Raw genomic sequence first — 24,125 nt, 5'->3', positions numbered from 1 at the left:
CATTCTTCGAATTGTTTATAGAAGTATTCTCTTCAAGTCTTGCCAATTTGATTTGAAGATCTCGGATTCCTCGTATAATTTCTTCCATACCCATATCTGCTTTCTTTGACAAGGATGTCGAAGGTTGAACTGTAGGCATTGTCGGTGGTGTTGTATGTACTGGAGCTTTGGGTGCTTGTACTGTTTTCGGAATATTGCTCCTATCCTTCCTCCTTTCTTTTTTTGTAAGCAACCCCACCGCATCTTCAACGTTCTTCCACTTCGTTGTCAATCCTTCATCTTCTTCTTTGTCTTCAAGAAGGGGTTCTAATTTCTCTTGCAATTCTCCATCAGCAGCTTGAAGGAATAGATCAACTTTGTTCGGCTCCTATGTCAATTTTTCTACCTTCGATAATTGAGAGTACTGCCTCTCAAATTCCCTTAGTAGCTCTGTTGCTTGCAAATTCTTATTGGGCCGTTCAATCCATCCCAGAAACAGCTTCTTAGTAACGCGATCAGTATCTTCCAAGAAATATTCGTCTTTCAATGCATGTGAAAAATCCTCCCATGAATTCCCACAACGATCCGTAATCGATGTAATGTGGTCTCTTATCTCCGGTATCGTGGCAAGTCCAAACAGTGCAACCATTTTTCTATTAGAAACCCGATTTAATTCCATTTCACGAACATAATATTTTAAATACCTTGAAATATTCCTCCCATCAAATTGATCAATTTTATTGACCACTGCTTGTAATGCTTTGGTTGCCAAAGCTTCTTTTCGATCATTGCTTTGTTATTCCTATATTGATAAGGAGAAGGCTTGAAACATACTAGCAATAGACGGATCCATGTGCATACCTTGTCCTTTAGAAGAACTCCCACCAGAAACTCTTCCCAAAGATCCTTCAAAATTTTTATTTTCGTTTTCCATAAAAATAAAGATAAAATCAACCGAAATCCAATACCTTCCACCTCAAGCTTTCACGTCAGGTTCACCACTTATATCATATTACATGTTTTCCTACTTGAGAACGCATTGGACGTCTGGTTGTATGAGGTAGTGTGGAGATTCACTAATATTCAAGCAGTCTATTGGTTTTTGACTATTGGAATATAAACGATTGCAAGAATATACCATAAATCTATACGAATGTCCTTCAACTGCTTGCTGAAATCCTTTTTGCCCAAGCCGGTAGGTCTCTAGACGTTACAGAGAACCCCGTACAACCCAAACTGTTAACCTTCAATACTGCTTTGTACTTACGATCTTGTATCCACTGACTGTCTTGTTAGATTAACCCAATAAATTTCATTCACTCCGCATACTCAATCCTATAGACACCCTTTTAATCCTTCAATCACAGATGTAACTCGATTTCACAAAACAGTCAAGAGTATTCAAACCCACTTCATTTAAAAATCCCGATTCACCATTACAATACTGACTTCAGCAGCGAGTGCCTCAGTCTTCCCAAAACTCCACGAAGAAGAAAAATCCAAATTCTCTGTCTTTCCTTCCCCGACCCGAAGCATGGAGCTCCTCTCTCTAATTCCCTTGATCTTCAAAAACCTCAAATAAAAAAAAACCGAACTGGTAACCTTGGAGAAACTTGAAAACTCGCCCCCCCCCCCCCCCCCCCCTTCGATTTCCCTCAAAAAAAAACCACCCCCAAAACTATATCCCCCCTAACCTTATCCTCTGAATTTCTTCAATCTTCCGTCTTAGATCCGGAATTGGCTCCCACCTCAAGCTTGGATCCCAAATTGGCTCTCACCTCAACTTGGATTCGAAATTGGCTCTCGCCGCCAAGCTTTCTCCTCCGTTTTTACCTTTAAGAAATCCATTTACCGAAAACAACGTTCCCTGAGACGGCTCAGAGAACAGGACAGCCTGAAACAGAATCGAACCCCGTAATCGGGACCACATTGAGTCGCCCGACCAATTCAGGTCCTATATTGGTAAAGATGCCCGTAGTACCTGGATGTTCCCGTAAATGGGTCAAATTGGTCCTCGCGTCAGATTGGCTAAGACCCGTAGTAAGACCTAGATTTCCCATAACTAGACTGCACTGGGTTGACCGGCCAATTCAGGTCTCATATTAGGTAAGAGGATCCGGATTGGATTATCGAAATTGGATCCAATTGGCTCCTCGAACCCGTCGTGTGAATTGGTCCTTCTCTTCCTGCTGACTCCCGTTATTGGGATCGAATGGAGCATTTCAGTATGCCTCGGCTGACTGTAACGGAGTGACTGAACCTGACCACTCAGTATTTGTATTGGAGTTGGTCGATCCTCCCAATATTTGAGGTAACTGAATATTAATAAAATTCCCCTTTCCTTTTATTTTCACTGTATAATCGTGTTACAACACGACAACGGATGTGTGTGGACTATCGAGGCCTCAACAAGGTAACAAAGAAAAATCGTTACCTATTACCCTTGATTTCTAGTCTCTTAGAACAACTTGGACGTGCAAAGATCTTTACAAAAATTGATCTAAGGGGAGCTTATAATCTTGTACAAATCAAGGAAGGAGATGAGTGGAAGACAGCATTCCGTACAAGGTATGGTCATTTCGAATATAATCTCATGCCTTTTGGTCTTACCAATACTTCAGCGGTTTTCCAACATATGATGAATGACATCTTTCGAGAACACCTCGATGATTTTGTTGTCATCTACTTGGACGATATTCTAATATTCTCTAAAAACAAGGAGGAGCATGTTCGTTTGGTCTTGGAGAAACTACGCAAGCGAGGACTATATGCCAAATTAGAAAAGTGTTTATTTCACCAGACGGAGATGGAATTTTTGGGGTTCATTGTGACTACATAAGGTTTGAAGATGGACCCCAAGAAAGTAGAAGCAATCATGTCTTGGGAGGTTCCGAAGACGGTTAGAGACGTACAATGCTTTCTTGGTTTTGCTAACTTCTATCGGATCTTCATCAAGAATTATTCTCAAGTTGCTGCTCCTCTCACTCGATTGACATGCAAGGATAAGTTGGAATGGGGACCTTTGGCGGAGAAGACGTTTCAAGATTTGAAGACAGCATTTACTACAGCTCCAATTTTGATACATCCAGAATTTACAAAGGCCTTCTATTTAGAAACTGATACTTCAGATTTTACTTTGGGAGCTGTGCTTTCACAAATGAGTGAAGATAAGAAGCTCCATCCAGTTGCATTCTATTCTCGGAAGTTCTCTGCTGCTGAAATCAATTATGAGATCCACGATAAGGAACTTCTTGCTATAGTGGATTCTTTCGAAGAATGGCGTCACTTTCTTGAAGGAGCTGCACATCCAGTAACCGTATATACGGATCACAAGAATTTGGAGTATTTCATGACGGCTCGAGTTTTAAATCGGCGTCAAGCTCGGTGGAATATGTCGCTAACTAGATTCGATTTTGTTATCACTTATCGACTTGGAAGGCAGCAAGGACTAATTGATGCTTTATCAAGGAGATCGTATCTTGCACCAAAGGTTGGAGAAGCAGCGTTTGATCAATAATGTACAACGTTATTGAAGCCAGAGAGATTTCAACTTTGTGCTACTATTGTATCATTTGATGCTGACTTCCTAAACTAGGTACGTGCTATGACCATTAAAGATTTAGTAGCCATTGATATCTAGCAACGTACCAATGACGACAAGTTCAAGGTGGAGGGAGATCTTTTATACTTTGAAGAGCGATTGTACATTCCAAAAGGACTAGCACGACTCCGAGTTCTTCAATCTCGCCATGATTTTCCAGCTGCGAGACATTTTGGATTCAACAAGACCTTGGAGCTTATTTCTCGAGATTTTTGGTGGCCCCAAATGTGGAAGGATGTGAAAGATTTTGTCCTCTCTTGTGACATCTGTTGAAGATCTAAGAATCCTCGGCATTGCCCTTATGGACTTCTACAGCCATTGTCAATTCCACGTCCACCATGGTCTTCAATTTCTATGGACTTCATCATGGACTTGCTATCATCAAACTCATTTGACAACATCTTTGTCGTGGTAGATCGGCTTACGAAGATGGCACACTTTGTTCCTTGTAAGAAGACATCGTCCAGTGAAGTCATAGCAAGACTCTTTCTCGATAATGTGTATCGATATCATGGACTACCAGATGATATCATATCAGATCGAGGTACCCAGTTCGTGTCAAAGTTTTGGAGATCTCTCTTTGGGATATTGAAGGTGGATATCAAGCTTTCTTCAGCTTTTCATCCTCAAACTGATCGCCAAACGGAACGGGTGAACCAAGTCTTGGAGCAGTACTTACGATGCAGTATCAACTATCAGCAAGACGATTGGACTGCATATCTATCGCTAGCCGAGTTTGCATATAACAACACCCTCCATGCGTCGACTCAACAAACACCATTCTTTTTCAACTATGGGTATCATCCGAAGCTTGATTTATTGAGTCCGTCAACAAATAACAATCCAGCAGCTGAAGGATTTGCGAAGCAACTATCAGAGCTTCAAACTATGTTGAAGCTTCAATTACAATCCACTCAAGAATACTATAAGACGTCTGCAGATAGATTTCGAAATCCAGCACCTACTTTCAAAGTTGGAGACAAAGCCTGGCTTCTTCGACGAAATATCAAGACCAAGCGACCATGTGATAAGTTGGACTATCGAAGATTGGGACCATTTATCATCCAGAAGCAAATTAATCCAGTGGCATACCGGCTGGAGTTACCGGCTTCTATGAAGGTACATCCAGTCTTTCATGTTTCTCTGTGGGAACCTTATCGAGAGTCATCTTTTCCTGGAAGAGTGCAATGTCCGCCACCTAGTATTGAAATCGAGAACCATGAAGAATACAAGGTTGAAAAGGTACTGGATTCACGGCGAAGGTGGGAAAAGTTAGAATATCTTGTTCATTGGTGCGGCTATGACATTAATGAGCGAATGTGGGAGCCAGCTGAAAATCTTGCGAATGCGCCACAAAAGATACAAGAGTTTCATCAACGACATCCCAATAAACCTAAATCAATTCAATGATAGCTTCTTTCTGAAGCTTGTTCTCCCAACAATATAAGAAAAGGGGAGAGCACCAGCAAAATTCATAGTTGATGTAGTTATTTTCTCCAAGATAGATCGTAGTTTGGTCTTTTGATATGGATAGCCAAGAGAAAGATACTATGCCAGTCAGAGTATCGCAACTGAGTAGCTCACGAAGGCGACTCCGAGATGAAGAACTACATGTACCACGACAACGACGGAGGATACCAAGTAACCGATCACTGGTGATTGTATTTGAGATCGAGCCTGCTTACGATGGTCAACCAGAAGGCGTGTTTGCAGGACAATTTTACAATGAGGACACGGAAGTTCATGCTTGGTCAGAAGTCGAAGGCGTGGGCCACTACCGTTGGCTTCAAGGGTCGATGAACCACTTGCCTCGTGAATAACAGTTGGAGTTCATAGCAGAAGTTATGCGACAGATCTTCATTTTCTTGCGTTGGTACTGATCAACAACATTGCTTCTCAGAGACCTCGAAGCTAAAGGAGGGGGTGATGTTAGGGACATATTCCTTAGAACTTTCTAGAGAGAAGTTTCTAGGACCTTCTAGAAAACAAGCCTCTGGAACCTTCTAGAAGAGAAGCCTCTGGAACCTTTTAGAGAGAAGTTTCTAGAAGCTTCTAGAAAAGAAGTCTCTGGAACCTTCTAGAAGAGAAGCTTCTAGAAGCTTCTAGAAAGAAATCCCTTGGAACTTTCTAGAAGCTTCCTAGTTAATAGAAGTAGCTCGAGAAGTTTCTAGAACCTTCTAGAAAGGAAGCCTCTGGAACCTTCTAGAAAGGAAGCCTCTGGAACCTTCTAGAAGCTTCCTACTTAATAGAAGTAGCTCGAGAAGCTTCCTAAGTAGGAGTATATATAGGGATCGAGGCTGAAGAGTTCTTCAGTCTCGACAACACATCTCTTGGAGTTCTAGCTCACCTTTCTGGTGTTGTTCTTATACTCATCTATTTAATCTAGTTCTGTCACTTCTTCTTGAACTTCTTGTTAGATTTCAAGTCTGTATTTTGTGTCCGTGACAGTGGGTCCAAACTTTTATATGTTGAGGAATTCTAATAGAAGTATTATTGTTGAATTACATATAGATGATTTAATCATATTTTGCAAAAACAAGGGTCTTCATTTGAAAACAAATAATTACTTAGCCACAAGATTTGAAATAAAAGATGTGAAATAAATCTACTAGAATTAGACATGAAGATTACAAGAGTTTTAGAAAATCATATGATTTTTTTTTTATCAATAGAAATATTTGAATAATATTTTTAAAAAGCTTGATAAGGACAAATATAAATCTTTAGCTACATCTTTAGATTCTCATAAAAAATTATTAAGATGTACATGTGCACATATTTTTAAGATAGTTGAAGTAATAAAAGATTTTTATTAAAGTATAATTCGCAGATTAGTTTATGCAATGATAGTCACTCGAGCTAATATTGTATATGTAATAGAAGTTATTACATGTATTATAATATGGTGAAAGCTCTTCAAATTTGCTAGTGGTTGGTTTTTGCATTGCAGATTATGCAAAAAATATTAAAATTTAAAATTCAAGTATGAACTATACATTTTTGTTGGTTGGTGGTTCTATCAGTTAGATTAGCAAGAAGCAACCAATTATTCCATTATCTATTACCAAAGCAAAGCACACACCAACTACATATATGATAAAAGAAGTAATTTAGCTTCATATATTATTCGAAGATATAAGATATTTATAAGACAATTTTATAACTATTTTTTATTAATAATCAAAGTTACATTTTTTTTAAAGAGTCCTACATTCTACACTTATTCTAATCATGTTAAAAATCAATAGTTTCTCATTTTTATTTTAAAATAGCAAGATATATTTTTATTTTTTATTTTATTTTGTCAAATTCAATACACAATTATGGATTTTTTGACCAAAGATTTAACTTCTAAGAATCATTGTGAATTCAAGAAATTGATAAAAATCATCAAATTACATTTATCTAATATTATATTAAGTAGGAATCTTAAATGACTACTTACACTAAAACTTATGGTGTAAGAGTCCAAAACTTACTTCATATGGTTACTTTATGTGGTTAATTATCTCAAATCTTCCTTACTTAAATAGTGAGTTAAATTTTTATTTGAATTACTAACCTTCTATCTTATCAATATACTTCTTAATATTTTATTACATTTTAAAAAACAAGTTTGTATTAATTTGTATTGATCTCTATTTAATAAGTCTAATGTTAATAATAATAATAATTGAAAATTTTAATATTTATTTAAATAATTAAGTTTTTTTAATCAAAAAATAGACTATAAATTTTTTATAAAAGTGCTAAAACAATATACATATTATACATTGTCTATCTTAGAAGTGGTTTTAATTTATTTTTGCTTCTTATATCTTTCTACTTTTTACTAAAAAACACTCGATGCTTCAGATTTTTAGATCTATAATACTATTAATAAATTTTAAATCTCAAGAACAATGTATATATAATTTAAATGCATCAAAATTTTAATTCTTTCTACAACTAATATCAAAATTAATTAGATAAAAAAAACAAAGAAGTAACAAGAGCATCTTAAAAATTGAATTATTCAAAAATAAAATAATCTTTCATTTATACATACAGATATATATATATATATATATATATATATATATACATACTTCTATGACATTTAAAAAACAAAGAAACATTCTTTGTATAATATTTAATAGTATTATATCCAAGTTTATGAATTTTATGAAAATATTTTTTTACTTGATCTCTAAATATGTAATTTTATAAATTTTAAAAGTATTATGTAGATATTAGAATGATTTCATCTCTAAAGGTAAAAGAACATAGACTTTACGAGAAAACCAAAAACATTTCGTATCAAATTACAGTTTATAGTTTCTATGACCAAAACTTGATATAAAGTGAGCAGGTATTTTTATTTGTAATTAAATAAAATATTATGCCATGATAAACTATCAAGAAAGTATTACTGAATTTTTAAAATATTTTAAAGAAATTATTAAAGTGATTGATTTTTCTAACAAGAATATATATATATATGAAATACATAATTTTATACTGAAATAAGCTTAAATTTTATCAATATATTTTAATAATATATAGTAAATAAGAAAATTTTATTATTAACATAATATGTTTCAATAGTTTTAAATATGTATCTTTTCATTGTTAACCCAACTAATGCTACAGAAGAATTCTACACATAAGTTTGTATGATATATTACAGAGTATTTTTGAAAAATATAATGCAATTCAAATGAATTAATTCTAATCTAATATTACTATCTAAATTATATGAGATTTAAAAAAAATAAAAAAATAAGAACCAAAATATCATTTTTTAAAATATTAAATAAGGGTCCTTATTTAAGACAGTATCATTTAATTTTAAAACATAAACTTGATTTTTTTTAAAGGAATTTTCATTTATCATTGAGTATATTTAGTTGTGAAACCCTAATAACAAAGAAAATATACTATTAAAATTCATTTATTCATTTAACCTATTCAATTTTTTTCAGGATGTCTCATTTTAATGTGCACATATGAATTTTTTATGTTAGAAATATTTGAAATAAATATGATATTATAAATATATTAATTTTTTAAATATTAATGGAAAAAAATTTATAAAAACTAAATAACAGATTGTATTTCAAAAAACAATTTACATAAAATAATGTTTTTCAATCGATTTGTGGCTAAGACTTATTTTATTAGAATAATTCTGACTTTGAATAGGCATGAATCAATTAAAATAGAATATTTTTGAATAAAATATTTTTATTTTTTGCATGTCAAATTAATTATAAAAAAATTAGAATTATTTTTTAAAAAAACATGAAAATGTTAATGTGATTATCAAAGTAAATGTTAATATCTTAAATAAGGACCCCTATTTATATACCTATAAAAGATTCAGAGAATTAGTGGATATTTTGGTTCATGGTAGCCTATATTTAGTATTTTAGATTATTAAAAGATACATTTATTTAAGTTCAAAAGCACCTTCTAATAAAAAATATTTGATTTTTATATGGTTATTTGTTTATATTTTTGAAATTTAACCTAGAAGTATGTAAATTTTATATATATATATATATATATATATATATATATATATATATATATATATATATGATTTTTTATTTTCTGAAGTAAAATCCAGTAGATTAATAAAATATATTTTGATTTTTTATTCATTTAAATTATTAAGATCTTTACAAAACATTTTTTTGAATATTTTTAAGTTACTAAGCATATTATATCATATTTTTAATTTAATTTTAATTTAATTTTTGAAAATCTAGTAATTTAAGGCACATTGATGCATATATTTATTCTATTATCATCTATTCTTATTTAAATATTAATAATTAAGGAAATTTTCAATCGCCATTTTATATAATATGAAATAAATATGTTTTTTTAATATATTGTGAAATTTTAAATCAAGCTCCAACATATTTCTTAATAAATTTTTAGACATATGTATTTTAATATTTAAATTCAAATACCAGCAATATGTGAATAAATTTCGTATAAACACAAACAATGAAGTTTTATACAATATTTTATTAAGATATTTAATACTTTGAAGATCATTCTTGATTCTTTATTATCTTTTTTATATTTTATAAATATCTAAAATTAATTATCACATATTGACACACACTCAAGGTATTAATCTTTGAAAGTAATGTTGTTATTTTATCAAAGGAATCAATATTTTTAAAATATACCTTTGCTTAAATTGAACATATTATGTTTCTACTCAAATCAATTTATTTAGTAATATTAAAATTTTAATTGACATTTTTTTTTGTAGAAGGATATAGTATTTAATAAGAAAAGACATTCAAAACTGCATGAAAGTCTTCAAAGTATTTTGAAATGTATGTATCAAGTTTTCTTCTAATCTATTTTTTTGTGCTTTTATACATATATATAGATATATATATATATTAAAAGGACAATACAACAACAATCAAGTTTTCATAACATTGTTCTTTGAATTTATTTTAATATATGTGATTTTATTTTATAATATTCAGCTTAAGTTATATTCAAAGAAAATGTTTTTGAATATAATATTTACTCTAAATCCTTAAAAAGTTTTCTATTAACTATACTTATTTTTGAATTTTTTGTCTCATCCAAATCAAAATTATTTCAATTTTTATCAAATCATAATTTATTTTAAAAAATCAGAATATATGTATTTATCTTAGAGTACTATATATATATAGATATATATATATATATATATATATATATATATAATATAGAAGTTGATGTAGATTCACTAAAGTTGTTTTTTTAGTCTTTTACAATCTTGAGCATTAGTAATGGTTGCTTTGTTGTAAGAGTAGCATATTTTATTTAGCCATCAAAATGTAATAAAAAACAACACAATATGGATAGACATGTACATGGATATATTAAAATTTGGATGGATAAATGCATTAAACTATACACTTGCTTTCCAAATATTGCAAATGTAGCTTTTTAATTTTACTTCTTTGTGCACATGAAACCATAAGGATAGCATGGAAAGGATAGAAAACGAAAATGGTAATGAAAGAAAATTGAACATTTGCAAAATGGATAAATGGTGAAATAGAGAGATGAATCAATATATGGTCCTTTGGATAGATAAGAAAATTATAAAGATAGACACCACTACCTTTAATATGTAAGGTATTTATAATGGCTTTTTTGTCTTAACTATTTTTATATAATTTTAACTTAATTAAAATATATATATATTAAAAAATATCTATATTATTTTTAATATTATTTTATCATATATAATTATTTTATAATTTATGATTTGTATTGATTGTACACATATAATCAAATTATTTTTATTTATCAATTATTTTTATATACTATAATATCATTTAAATGCAATATAAAACAAAAACTTACATACTAATTATTGTAACTTCAACGGCTTTTTTGAATCTTGACTTTATACATTCTATTTATGTAATAATTTGTATTAATTTTAATTATTTTAAAAATACTTCATATTTTTCAATGCAACATGTTTACAATACAAATAATATAAAAAGATACTATTTTGATGACTTTAAGAATACTAAAAAAATTAATTTTAGTTTTAAAATTTAATTATTTCTTTACATATTGTCAATACTTTGAATGATGTCAACAATCTTTAGTAAAAGTTGCAATATGGAATGATGACAATGTAATAAGAAGATAAGATAAAGAAGCAATTAGTTGTAGCACCATCATGAATTTAAAATAAAAGTCGTAATCAGGAAAAAAAATTAGGCATTATAAAAACCAGTCAAAGAATACATGTGTAATCTCTCTATTTGGATGTTTAGTAGTTATTGTTGTAAATACAACGAGCTTGTTTGTTGTATTTTGGAAGCATTCTATCTCGGCAAAATGGTATAGTATTTTGTACTTCCATGAATAAAAGAGAAAACATTAGTTTATTGAATCTAGGATTTTTGTAAACTTGGTTGTATTGCAAAGAAATACCATAGCAAAGGAAGCGCTTATATCTTGGATGAGTCTTTGATATCTTTGTTACTATTTCTTTGTGTCCCATTGACTACCTTAATCCATAGGCTAACACATATTTATTTGATTATGTTGAATCTTAAGCTTATATATATATATATATATATATAATTAAGCACTATAATTGATAAATTCTTTTAGTGACTAAAATAATAAAATTCATATTTAGACAAAAGAATTAGATATGAACTTCACCATAGGAATATCAATTGACAAACAAATCTAAGTTTACTAATCTTTAGTATCCATAATAAATAAAATAATCTTTTAGAAGTTGTGGAGGGTATTGACTTGGAGTTTGCATCTTATAGAAAAGATTGTGAATTTAGCTCCTCGAATGAGCATCCCATCTATGTCAGTTGCTATGGTAACTCCCACTGCTCTAATGTGAAAATTGTTATAATTTTGGTTGCTTAGTGGCCTCTCTTTTTATAATTAACCCACTTTGTTGAAAATTGACTCCCTTAGAGAGAAGAGAATTGGATACAGTTTCGATACTCAATGTACAACAAAGAAACTCTATATTTTTTTAAAGAAGAGAATATGAGGAAATTCTAATAGTTCAAATGTAACAAGGAATTTTAAAATAGACAAAGGTGATATATATATATATATATATATATATTATAGCCATATGGATGAACACATGGATGTTTGAATGAATACATGAATAGATTATGAGTTCTTTAGGTAGATGGGCATAAACAAACAAACACCATTATTTATAAAAAGAGGTTTACACTTGGGACTTTTGCAAAACCCAATTACTTGGATTTAGCTCTTGATATTTTGAGGATCACTCTAAATACCAAATCTAAAATATCACAATTCAAACTACCTTGATATTATCCCTTGATTCAAATTTTATTACCTCCACATATGGAATCAAAGAAGGAAGAGATTTAAGGCAAGCGAGGTAGTTTTTGATATTTTACATGCCCTTCTTTTGATATTTGGATTTTAAAATTACCCACCTTGTGAGGTAGGTGATTTGATGAAGTATCAAGTGATGTTTCAAAATATCATTGGATACTTTGAGATCTCATCATGGGTGAAATATCACCCAAAAAGGCCATGTTTGAACCCCCTTAATATACAAGACAAATGCCTATATTTTTTTTCTAAAAATGAATAGATTTTAAATATGTTCCCCAATGCTGAAATCTTTGTTGGAATAACCTGTAGGTTGTCTTTATTGGGTCTTGGATTCCATATTTGATTATGATAGACTTTTATTTTGATGTACACAATTACAGTTTCAACGATGTTTTGCCACATGAACGCAATGACAGTTTCACATGAAAATTATTATCTAAATTTTCCCAATGACTATTTTTTTTTTATTCATTAGAATTATTTTTTAATTAATTCTACCATGTTCTCAGTATTGTTCTATATGCTTATGCTATTTTTTGAAAATAAGAAATGTTTTTGTATCCAAATATTACTCAAAAAGTAATTTCTATAGAACAGAAGAGAACAAGCCCTCAAATTTTGAAAATTTTAAAGTGCAGTGGATTTGAAGCATGAGTGAATTTATATTAAATTTAAGATCTAGTTCAAATTTTTATCTAGATAAATATCTTTTATTTTTTGATTTTTGGGATTAATTCTTTTTTTGAAAAAAACCTCATGATCATAAAAGTTTTTTTATATTGAAGTTTCAAATCTCAATTTAATCTCATGACACTATCTTTAATAACTAGAAGTAAAGAAAATAAAGTCAAAATGCTTTTTGTTTTTAATTTGATAATGATATTTTTTGAAGCTGTTTTTTCTTAAGAGTTCTCATTTTGAAATACCTGTTCATACGTATTGTACTTCAACATTTAATTGACTTCAATATACATATATATATATATATATATAGATATAGATATATATACACAAACATGCACATATTACCTCATTTGTACTGTACCTTTTTGAAGTATTTTTAACACAGTCATGTTTTTTCCAACACAATAGAAACCCAAGTGAAACTAATTTTAAAATTGGTTTCACCTGATAAAAAAAATGTAGTGTATGCTCAACATTTACAATACTAAGTAACATTATATATTTCAAATTACTCTTGTTATGTTGTTTTTATTTATTTCTTGTTATACTTCATTCTCATTTTACTACAATTAATATTCAAATGTTTATGTTCTTTTTGATGTTTACACAAATAAAAATTAATTATTTTCTTATATCATGGTAATACACAGTCATAGAAAATTATAATTGCTTAATTTCAGCAAGTATAAACTGCAATAAATTTAAACAACACATAAAAAACAATGTTACAAAACAAAGAAAACAACATTTAAAGTTTGAAAGAGATACTGTCATTCGAAGTGACAATAAATGTGAAGTAATGGGAATATAAACATTCATGAGAAGTTTGAAAGCAACATCCTTTAAAACTTGATGGAATGTTTCAATCAACTATATCTTTGTCTGTGCATTTACCATCAATTGTGTAGACTGATGTCAGTCGATTTGTATTTATTTATTGGATAATATGTATTTGACACTAACTTGCATCCTTATTGTAACATGTGCTTTCATTCCGACACAAGATAAGAACCATCATAAATTTAAAATTATAACAATTTGTTTAGAACATCTGTAAAAAAATCGAGAAACTGAAACATGAGAATGACTTGCAATATATTACCCGTGTATATATATATGTATATATATATGTATATATATATATATTCATATTCATATATCTTCAAAGAATGGACTATTTTTTTGTGAGTGTAATTATATAACAACTGATGCAATATGTTTAGAAAAATAGTGCTTACACAAGAATACTTATAATAATGAAAAAAAAATTGCATCAAAGACTTGAAAATAAAATTAAATATATTAAATTATTTATAAAACAGCTTATTATTATTATTATTATCAAAATACCCTCAAATTAGGATATATTTGTACTGGATTTTTTTCTGCCCAAGCATGCTTTAGTTTTTGTAGTACTTGATATTATTGGAAAAACTAAACAAAAAGGTATACACATAAATAAATTTTCATATTATAAATTTATGAAAACAGTTGTGGAACTAAACAAATGGTTGAAAAACAAAAATAGTTGTGAAACAAAACCTTAGGATGGTTTGAAGCACAGTTCAAAATAAATACAAGAATGTCTTGAAAATCATTTGGATGCATGAATGAATTTAAAGTTCAGTTCATTCAATTTTATTGATATGAAGTAGAAGCAAAATTAATATATTGACTCAATAATGCATATCATTTTGTCCAAGTACATAAAACTATAAAGGGGTTCATTACATTGTTGTTTGAAATGATGTCATTTTGAATGAATGGTGACGCTCTTGTTTCAATCGATATCACACTTATTCTTTGATGCATTATGTTATTGTGTTCATTTCATTGTTAAAATAAGTAAACCTAATATTAAAAAATTCAAATACTTTAAAAACCACAAAAGAAATCTGAAAACATGGATTTCAAAACAAGCTATGAGGAATTTGACTTCTTTTGATTATCTATTATATAAAACAATTTGGATATAAGTTATAAGATATAAAGAAGCCTTCTCATTAGCCAAACATGGATACAGTACCCAAAGACACGAGTTTTTGCTAGTATTACATAATTCACAAATTGAAATCTTTGATTACTTCATCTTTCAACAACAAACATTCTTGCGACACAAAGAAGGCAAAAATCAACAATGCATCACGCACTCTTAACCCAATTTCACCCAATTCAAAACGCTCTTCCCCCAGCTCCATTCCAGGGTTTCCATCTCAATTAGGGTTTCAATTCAAACCCTAACCCTAATTCACACCCTTGAGTTATCTTACTCTCTGGAATGTGCCATGAACACGGTTTGCAATCCACTCGTCTCTGGTCGGAGTGTGTCAATTTTGTTTTCGGCGTCTAGTTGCACTTGCAAGTATTTTGGTTGTGCGGTGAATTGGCTGCAATTGTGAAGATGGGATTGCTAATTCGGTTCATGGGACTGTTTTTTGTGCACGTTGCTGTCTTGCTTTGGTTCGTCGAGCCTTCACGCTGCAGCCAGAGCCATTGTGGGCCTTGAATAAACCCTCACGTTTCGATGAATTCCATGTCGTGGACGTTGTAAGCTTCTCGCGAATCGTTTGGTAATGTTTCGGGTATGCTTCTGCACCACCTTTCTCTTAAACATTTCGGTTTTGTTTAAAAAATTGATTAGACAATATAGAATTGCTGGATGAAGGTGGCCGCGATTCCGATTGCTGCAGCAGAGAGTCAACAAGTCTCCTTCGACCTCGTGTTCGCTGAAGGGCTAACCATTTCATCCTCGGGGATCGGGAGTGTAACGCAATGCTAGCAACCAAAGGATTGAATCGTATGCACTTGACAGTTCCAGAAATCATGACTCTGCTCTCTCTCCGAAAATGTTCCCCAGATGATATGGCTAACGGCGACCTCAAGTCATGGAACTTCAATCTTTCTGTCACCGGAAATCAGAATTTGGAACACCTGCAGGAAAAGTGGAAATTTATACACCGATCGGAGGATTTCGCTGCCCAATTCCCCACCCCAACCTCATGTGTGCCAAAACCCGATGAGCCTCCAAGTTTGGCCTTCGCCCACGAAGCAGGAAAGGAATGAGGAATCTCAGTATTCACCGTGCTGCGATGGAATGCTGGAAACTTCGAAATATTGGTCAATATTGCTTTACATTTCTGGTATGCACATTCTATGGAAGATGCCTCAAAGTGGCATAAAGTGATGCGATTTTCAAATATTACTTCCAACTGTTAAAATCATGAAATAATAACAAAAGTATTAAAAAGCCCAGAGATCTAGTATTTCGAACCGTGCGTCTAGGTTGTTGCCATGACATGGCCTTGCGGAGGTACACGAATTAAGTCAGCCGAGACGTAGGAATGGAGAATGGTCATGTAGATGATGGAAGCGCCATGGTCACGCATTTTGTCAACACCATCGAGGATGTCAGTAGCAATACGACAGGGTTTGAAAATTGACCAAAATTTCACACTTCAAACGAAAAGGTTTAAACATCCCGAAAGATCCTTTTGACCTCAGCCACTTTCCAGGACTTTTGTCCGCTTGGTGGCTGCAATGACTCCATTCCATTGCCATCTTTGGTTTAGTTTGTGGCACTCCGACAACCCATTTCGAAAACCAAGCAGTCGTCGTGACTGTTTGAAAGACTCGTTGGGATAGATTTCGTTTTTTACTCGAATTGCGATGGGATTTCAAAGTCTGTTCCCCTCGATATCGTGCAGTGTTTTCCTGCTGCAAAAGGTTTCGCCGCTGGAATATCCGCCAACGTTGTTTTGTCAACCTTGTGATTCTCTAGTATTCGTTGATTTGAAGATCCTTGATTCTAGATTTCCTATTATTCAATCACTAGATCTTGGGAGAATGGGAAAATCTGCTCAACAGTGTGAAATCAAACCCTACATGTGTTCAGACTTGTTGACTCGAAATCGTTTTGCCCACGTTGCAATCCTGTTCGAAGAGTATTTTTTTTTAAAGAACTGAGGATCACTGGATCTAGCTTGTTTTGCATTGACACGATTATTTTACTTCGTTTTTACTGTAGTTACTTGAAATGATCATGTCATTCCATGTCATTAAAACCAAGTGGTCACGTGGACCGAAATGAATTGACCCAGCTTGGCCAGATTTACCTGAACTTATGCAACCCCACTCGCATGCCTTTCATGTCCTCCAAAGGACCATTTACTTATGACAAATCTAAAACATATTCATGTGCGTATTACGCCAGTGTTCAAGAGAAAGGCAAAGGTAAAGAAAAAGAATCACAGGAAAAGAATGTAAATAAATGACGATATCGAGTAAAGGAAAACGATAGAAAATAATAGAGAACAATTTATAGTGAGGATAGGCTCCCAACTGGGTTTGCACTGTCACCTAATAATTCTTGGTGTTCTCACACAAAAGTCACTACAGTACCATCATCACATAAACTGAAGCGATGGTCACAACAGCAATGCCTCCCTGCAATCCACCAAATAATAAAAGCAGGGATAATTACAGTGCTGTGTAGACAAGTAAAGGACACAGTCTCCAAGGCAAATAGTTTCGTCATGTCATCTTCGTGACGTTCGTGACATTCTTCTAGTTCTGGATGTTCGTTCTGCTTGATTTAGCGAAACAGGTTAACAGTGAGAAACTTCGGAGTCAATGGCGAATAAGGACCTCCTCCTGCTCTCCTCCTTCCGCACCCACCACCACCACCAACAACAACAGATCGTCTCGATCTGAAAACGCGTCTCCTTCGCCGCAAACTTCGACTGGTCCTCAAGGCACGACCAATTTCCACAACAACCCAGTAAAGAGTGCCCAGATTTGCTTAAAGAAGAAAATTCATCTGAAACGGAGTGGAAAATTTTCCAGTAATGGCGACGAAACAAAGGTAAATCAAGTCAAACTTCAACACAGAGCACCCAATCTTTCCGAAACCTCCACGGACAAAAGAAGCGGCGAAGAATTGACCCTCGGTTTTACAGTCCAGTGGGCCGGGCCGGACCGCGTTGCCCCCCCTCGCCCTGCCCTGACCCCGACCCCGACCCGACCCGGCCCGACCCAGCCGTCCCACCAGAAGAGGACCACTACACTAATGGCTTTCGAAACTTTATAATTCTGAAGGCGCGTCGAGGTTTGGCTGCATTCCTGTTGCGGGACTTGACTAGATTGCATTCCTCTGTGCAGCTTCCCGCACCGTCTCGCGTCGTAGCTTGCAGATCCGGGTGAGTCTCCTCTCAAGGTTTCGAATGAGGTGCGCCATGCCATGTTTCGTGACCATTTCGGGAGAATAAGGAACGGGTGGAAGGTGTGGCTGGGAATGTAGAAAAAGCGTCTTGTTTAGGCGCTCTGGAGCGCAGGAGAAGCATCGATCAATGCAGATTAGCGCCGGTGTGGGGATCCGTTTGTTGATTTTAGAGGTTTTCTGGTTTTGGTGAACAATGCTGGGAAGTTTCGGTTCTTAGTGACCGGCGAGCGTCGAGATGTGTGCGAGGGGGTTGGGGTTGTTGTGATTGGATGTGAGGTATAGGATTCTCGAGCTGCATCGTGTGAGTCCGAAATGGCAGCAGAATTTTTTGTGGCAGTTATTGTGGTGCGATGCGCGAGCATTGTTAATCGACATTTTTGAAGGTGTTGAGTATGTGCCTTGTGGCTGACGGAGGTTAATGTGTGTTGCTGTTGTAGATCTCCTTGAGGCGTGGTATTTGAAGTGGCGGTATCGCTTAGGCGGTTTTGTTGAGGAGTTTGAAGAGTTCGAACCGCGTTGGTTCCTCAGCCCCGCGGGGGTTACGTACTTTAAGTGCCATGGCAACGGGGCAGTTGTTCTCGCGTACAACGCAGGCCCTGTTCTATAACTACAAGCCCAGTCCTGTGCAGCGCATGCTCGATTTCGACTTCCTGTGTGGTATGTTGTCTCTTCGTTGATCTTACATCCTGGTTATACTTCTTTATTCTAGTTTAGGTCCCTTGCGTCGACAGATCATATTTTCAATGGTAATAAACGTGACTGTCAACCTTTGTTAAACTTCCTCTTTAACACGTAGACGCCCCCTTAAGAAACAGAAATTACATGCTTTAGTTCTTAATAATCTTAACGCATCTAAAAGTCTTGAGGAGGGCTCGATTGTCCCCACCTCCCTTGATAGTACTGGATATTGACAACCGTGCTTACGACATCACTTTGCGAGGATTCTCTATAACAAGTTCAGTTCCCTGATCCATACGATGTCAAACCGAATGCCATCGTCTAAATATGACTCAGTCGATCATCGATTGAATCTTCTCAGTTCTATGTTGGTTTAATACTGCTATTGTCTGCCCTTTTTTCGCTCACTTGAACAGGAGCCCACACAAGTTAAGCTGTTTCCGTACTTTTTTATTTTAATGTGTGCCAAATAGCTGGCATCAGAAACTCTTGTTCTTGACGCCATCTTGACCGTAATTGGTCTGCAGGAAGAGAGACTCCTTCTGTGGCTGGTGTAATCAACCCAGGATCTGATGGTTTCCAAAAGCTCTTTTTTGGGCAAGAGGAAATTGCAGTCCCCGTGCATGGCAGGTGGGTACAACATCCGGTGAACATTGACCTAAGACAGCTCTAGCAAGTTCGCATTTGTGTACTGTAGTACTTAGCCACCATTTGGTCCAGCTAGTGCTTTCCGTTTCATCGCCTTACAGTGGTTTCAGAAATGATTATACCCGGATAGTGATAATATAGTATCTACCTGGAAAATAGTTGTTGCATGCTGTTAACGTTATGTATATTGTCCTGGTTGAATTCACTTCATGAGACTCAGTTCATTTTTTTATCTGAATTCATTCTAAATCATAAGAATTCTGAATAGCCACAAATGTAGAGGAAACGAATAACCACATTAACTTGTTCTTGTGTGTTCCTTTCGCAGCATTCCCAGTGCTTGCAAAATTCACCCGACAGCAGATGTTTTTATCAACTTCGCATCTTTTCGCAGGTGTGAATGCTCGGTGATTCTGGAATAGTTTGTATTGTGTTATTGCCTTGAATACCCATAATTTACAGTTTTCTTGGTAAACGGGTTTTGGACAAGTTCTCTACCCACCCGTAGTTCGTCTAAGAACTAATGTGCTCCTACATTTCACTATATCCAGGAATTAATTCTTCAATCCAACATCCATGTTTGGATTCCTGTTTCTCATGAATTGATTATTAAACTGCCCTTTATTTTCCACGCGTGTGCAGTGCTTATGCATCATCCATGGAAGCTCTGAAGCAACCAACTATCAGGGTGGTTGCAATCATTGCCGAAGGAGTTCCTGAAGCGGACGCCAAGAGACTTATAGCTTTTGCCCGTGCGAACAATAAGGTACGTGAGATCTTTTCTAATATTAAGTAACATTTCATATTCTTGATGAACTGGGTCCCACGCATAATTTCTATCCAGATAGAACCATTAGTACCGGATACGCAGCGATATTGGTGTGGATCCATTGTGTGCTCATGCCAAGCAGGAGACAGTGTTAGTGGTTGAACAGTTTCAGCAGAGAGTACACTCAGTCTTGCAACTAACGATGATTTTCTTTGCCGGCAATCAGTGCGGCATTTAGTGTAATGTCAGCAGAATATATACATTTTTTTTATTCAGTTGTCTTCACTTTCACGTTGTGGCAGGTCGTAATTGGCCCTGCCACAGTAGGTGGCATTCAGGCTGGTGCATTCAAAATTGGTGATACAGCCGGCACATTGGACAACATCATCCACTGCAAACTTTACAGACCTGGATCCGTTGGATTTGTATCTAAATCAGTACGATCACCTACCTTACTATACGACTTTTCGATCATGGGTGTTGATTGGTGTCAATTGAGTAGTTGCAAAAGGAAAGGACCTGCATTTGGCGAGCAAAAATCTTCAACTCATTCTAGGAGCTGTTTATATTGGAGTGTATCTGTGCACAAGGGTTTTCACTAATTAGACTTCGTGTATTGTTGAACAGGGAGGTATGTCAAATGAGATGTACAATGTCCTTGCTCGTGTTACAGATGGTCTATATGAAGGCATCGCCATTGGTGGAGATGTCTACCCTGGGTCCACGCTTTCAGATCATGTGTTGCGGTTTAACAACATTCCACAGGTAGAATCTGCTTTTTTAAGTGTAGTTCTGCTGAATCATGCATGAGTGAAATACTCTCCACATCAATTCAACTTTGGCATGTAATGCAATATGATATTTTGGGTGTGCAGATCAAGATGATTGTTGTTTTAGGAGAGTTAGGAGGGAGGGACGAATATTCCCTAGTCGATGCTCTGAAAGAGGGCAAGGTTGGTAAGCCAGTAGTGGCTTGGGTCAGTGGCACATGTGCCCGACTCTTCAAGTCCGAGGTTCAGTTTGGCCATGCTGTAAGTTCCTTCACATTCCTTCGTGTGTCTTAAGCAGTTGTGAAAGTGGAAAGTTGTTGGAGCTTTAGCCCTCTCCTTCTACCTGGATATTTACGTCTTCGGGCTTGTCTGCAGGGTGCCAAGAGTGGCGGTGATGAAGAGTCTGCACAAGCTAAGAATAAAGCTTTGGCTGATGCTGGAGCCATTGTACCAACTTCTTTCGAAGGTTTAGAGGCCACTGTCAAAGCTACGTATGACTCACTGGTATTCGCCCTGAACCCTCTCTGAAGCTTTCTTCTGCCATTTAAGATTTGATCTGGATCTAAATTACGTTCAAGTGCATTTATATCACAGTCAAGAGGTATTTGCCAACCAATTGGATTGTGTTTGCAGGTGGACAAGAAGGTGATTATCCCAGTCAAGGATTTCGTTCCACCTACAGTCCCAGAAGACCTCAACTCAGCAATTAAGAGTGGAAAAGTACGGGCGCCCACTCACATTGTGTCCACCATTTGTGATGACAGAGGTACCTGAAAGCTGTATTTCGTCTTTGTTGTGCTTTGGGAACTGCTAAAGTTTCTATTATGAACGATATCAATTAGTTTCTTTTCTGCTATATCTTTGTTGTTTCATCTGCTTCAAATGTCCTTGTTCATTCTCTTTGTTCTTTTTTGTCTGTTGTTTTTTTTTTCCCGAGTTTGTAACGTTGTACTTTTTTTCAGGTGAAGAGCCTACATATGCGGGTGTGCCAATGTCAACAATCATTGAAAAGGATTATGGTGTTGGTGATGTCATTTCACTCCTTTGGTTTAAGCGCAGTTTGCCTCGATACTGCACCAAGTTCATCGAGGTATTCTCACTACTTTTTTGCTATTATAGGTTTCTCAATATGAGTCTTGGCATTAATGTGGGGTTCTAGCGTTTGCCCTCTCACTGATGACATGGCTTGTTTGCAGATGTGCGTCATGCTCTGTGCTGACCATGGTCCCGCTGTGTCTGGAGCTCACAACACCATTGTCACTGCTCGTGCAGGAAAAGACTTGGTTTCGAGTCTTGTATCTGGTACGAACTTTCTTTGGTCCGTTAAATCAACTTTCTGAATGTCACGATCTAAGAATGTCGAAAATGGCACTGTGTTCTGATGCTGCTGGAGATAACCTTCTAAATGATGTTACTGATTGTCTTCCACTATATCTTAAATATCAGGACTGCTCACAATTGGCCCCCGATTTGGTGGAGCTATCGATGATGCTGCTCGTTACTTTAAGGAAGCTCATGACAAGGGCTTGACACCTTATGACTTTGTGGAGAGCATGAAAAAGAAAGGAATCCGAGTTCCTGGAATTGGCCACAGGTTCGGATCACTCCTTATCGCTGCTCCATTTTCATTCTCGTGCTAATTAATTTGGGCAACCATTGACTGTGGTCTCGTGCTCACTCGCTCGTCGGTTCCTTCAGACAACAGGGTGGAGATTCCAAACAGTCGTCAGTACAAGCTCACGAAATGCTGTTCTATGTGCAGAATCAAGAGCCGTGATAACAGGGACAAGAGAGTGGAGCTTTTGCAGAAGTATGCACGCACGCAATTCCCCAATGTTAAGTACATGGAATACGCTGTAACAGTAGAGACGTACACACTGAGCAAAGCGAACAACCTCGTGCTAAATGTCGATGGGTGTATCGGGTCTCTCTTCCTGGATCTGCTATCAAGTTGCGCAATGTTCACTCCCCAGGAAATTGATGAAATCATCGAGATTGGGTACCTTAATGGACTTTTTGTCCTGGCAAGGAGCATCGGTCTGATTGGGTATGTATTCACATTCGTACTCATGATCGATTTCTTTCTTATTTATTTTGTATTAGCCATTGCTTGTTACGGTTCTCCTTAGTGAACTTTAATCAAAGATGCTTATATTTCGTCCTGATGGTCTGCAGTCACACATTCGATCAGAAGCGTCTGAAGCAGCCTCTGTACCGTCACCCGTGGGAGGATGTTCTGTACACTAAGTACACGTAAATTTATATCAAGCTCAAAGCATGGTAAGGATTCATTTGTGCCTGTAGTGCTTACCGATCAGCAAAATTTCTTATCCAAGCAGCTCTTTTCACCATTTAATAGTAGCCCTTAGAATGGGATACGTATTGCAAGACGTTAATTCTTTCAGGGCTTCAATAGGTAAGCCCTGACCAAGTCCAGAGTCGAGAGAATTCGGATTTTTAGAGGATTTGTGGTTCCGTCGCCACTCATTCATTTGCCAGGGGCTTGATCAGTACTTTCAAATGACCCTCCATTTGCTCTCATATTCTAATTTATAAAGAGGCAACCTTCATAGTGTTAATTGTATCGTTTTTCTCTAAGATCTTGTTAGCCGTGGATCATGTTCTTGCCGATTTCCTATTACTTCTTTTCATCCATAAGTGTTGCAGTATGGAGAAGGATTTAAAAAAGCGAAAAGCGAAAGCAACAAACAAATATTTTCAGTTGTAATAATGAATCATAACCTATCTCAAATTTGTAATTAAGAAATGTTTGCATAGATGCACCCTTGAAGGAGCCAATCGACAGGGTCTTTCATACTAATTAGTTTATCAGTGCTGGAGGTCAAGTAGTTTTAAATATTTGTTGAGATGTGAAAACAGCGATTGTCTATTTACGAAGTA

At 34.9% G+C, this 24,125-nt stretch overlaps 1 protein-coding gene and 1 long non-coding RNA gene across 9 annotated transcripts; both read left to right on the top strand.

Moving 5' to 3' along the window:
- The first annotated feature begins 12,957 nt into the window (after positions 1-12,957).
- On the top strand, positions 12,958-16,391 carry LOC149988426 (uncharacterized). 5 transcript variants are annotated; one of them, XR_016504391.1, is made up of 3 exons: positions 12,958-15,363; positions 15,626-15,723; positions 15,807-16,391. It is a non-coding gene; the product is annotated as an uncharacterized LOC149988426 (long non-coding RNA). The 5 variants fall into 5 exon arrangements; XR_016504389.1 differs by having other exon boundaries at positions 15,612-15,723; XR_016504390.1 differs by having other exon boundaries at positions 12,958-15,435.
- A 1,875-nt stretch (positions 16,392-18,266) lies between these two features.
- Positions 18,267-23,803, top strand: LOC112286010 (ATP-citrate synthase beta chain protein 2). Of its 4 annotated transcripts, none has more exons than XM_024527494.3 (15): positions 18,267-18,336; positions 18,797-19,016; positions 19,565-19,667; positions 20,014-20,079; positions 20,328-20,451; positions 20,757-20,891; positions 21,082-21,219; positions 21,330-21,485; positions 21,600-21,728; positions 21,858-21,990; positions 22,187-22,314; positions 22,421-22,526; positions 22,671-22,818; positions 22,987-23,271; positions 23,400-23,803. In XM_024527494.3, the coding sequence occupies exons 2-15, from the start codon at positions 18,917-18,919 to the stop codon at positions 23,479-23,481; spliced, it is 1,833 nt and encodes a 610-aa protein (XP_024383262.1). In that variant the 5' UTR covers positions 18,267-18,336; positions 18,797-18,916; the 3' UTR covers positions 23,482-23,803. The 4 variants fall into 4 exon arrangements, with proteins under 4 accessions (XP_024383262.1, XP_024383263.1, XP_024383265.1 ...); XM_024527495.3 differs by having other exon boundaries at positions 18,267-18,365; XM_024527497.3 differs by having other exon boundaries at positions 18,267-18,502.
- The last annotated feature ends 322 nt before the right edge of the window (positions 23,804-24,125 follow it).

Source organism: Physcomitrium patens, chromosome 8 (genome assembly GCF_059467195.1).
Source record: "Physcomitrium patens ecotype Gransden chromosome 8, ASM5946719v1, whole genome shotgun sequence".
Classification (NCBI taxonomy): Eukaryota; Viridiplantae; Streptophyta; class Bryopsida; order Funariales; family Funariaceae; genus Physcomitrium; species Physcomitrium patens.
This window is presented reverse-complemented; position numbering and strand designations above follow the sequence as displayed.

Coding starts and splice junctions, on each gene's coding strand:
- LOC112286010 (XM_024527494.3), top strand. CDS start 18,917: ATGGCAACGGGGCAGTTGTTCTCGCGTACAACGCAGGCCCTGTTCTAT. Junction 21,220..21,329: donor GGTTTAACAACATTCCACAG/GTAGAATCTGCT, acceptor TTGGGTGTGCAG/ATCAAGATGATTGTTGTTTT. Junction 21,729..21,857: donor AAGCTACGTATGACTCACTG/GTATTCGCCCTG, acceptor TTGTGTTTGCAG/GTGGACAAGAAGGTGATTAT.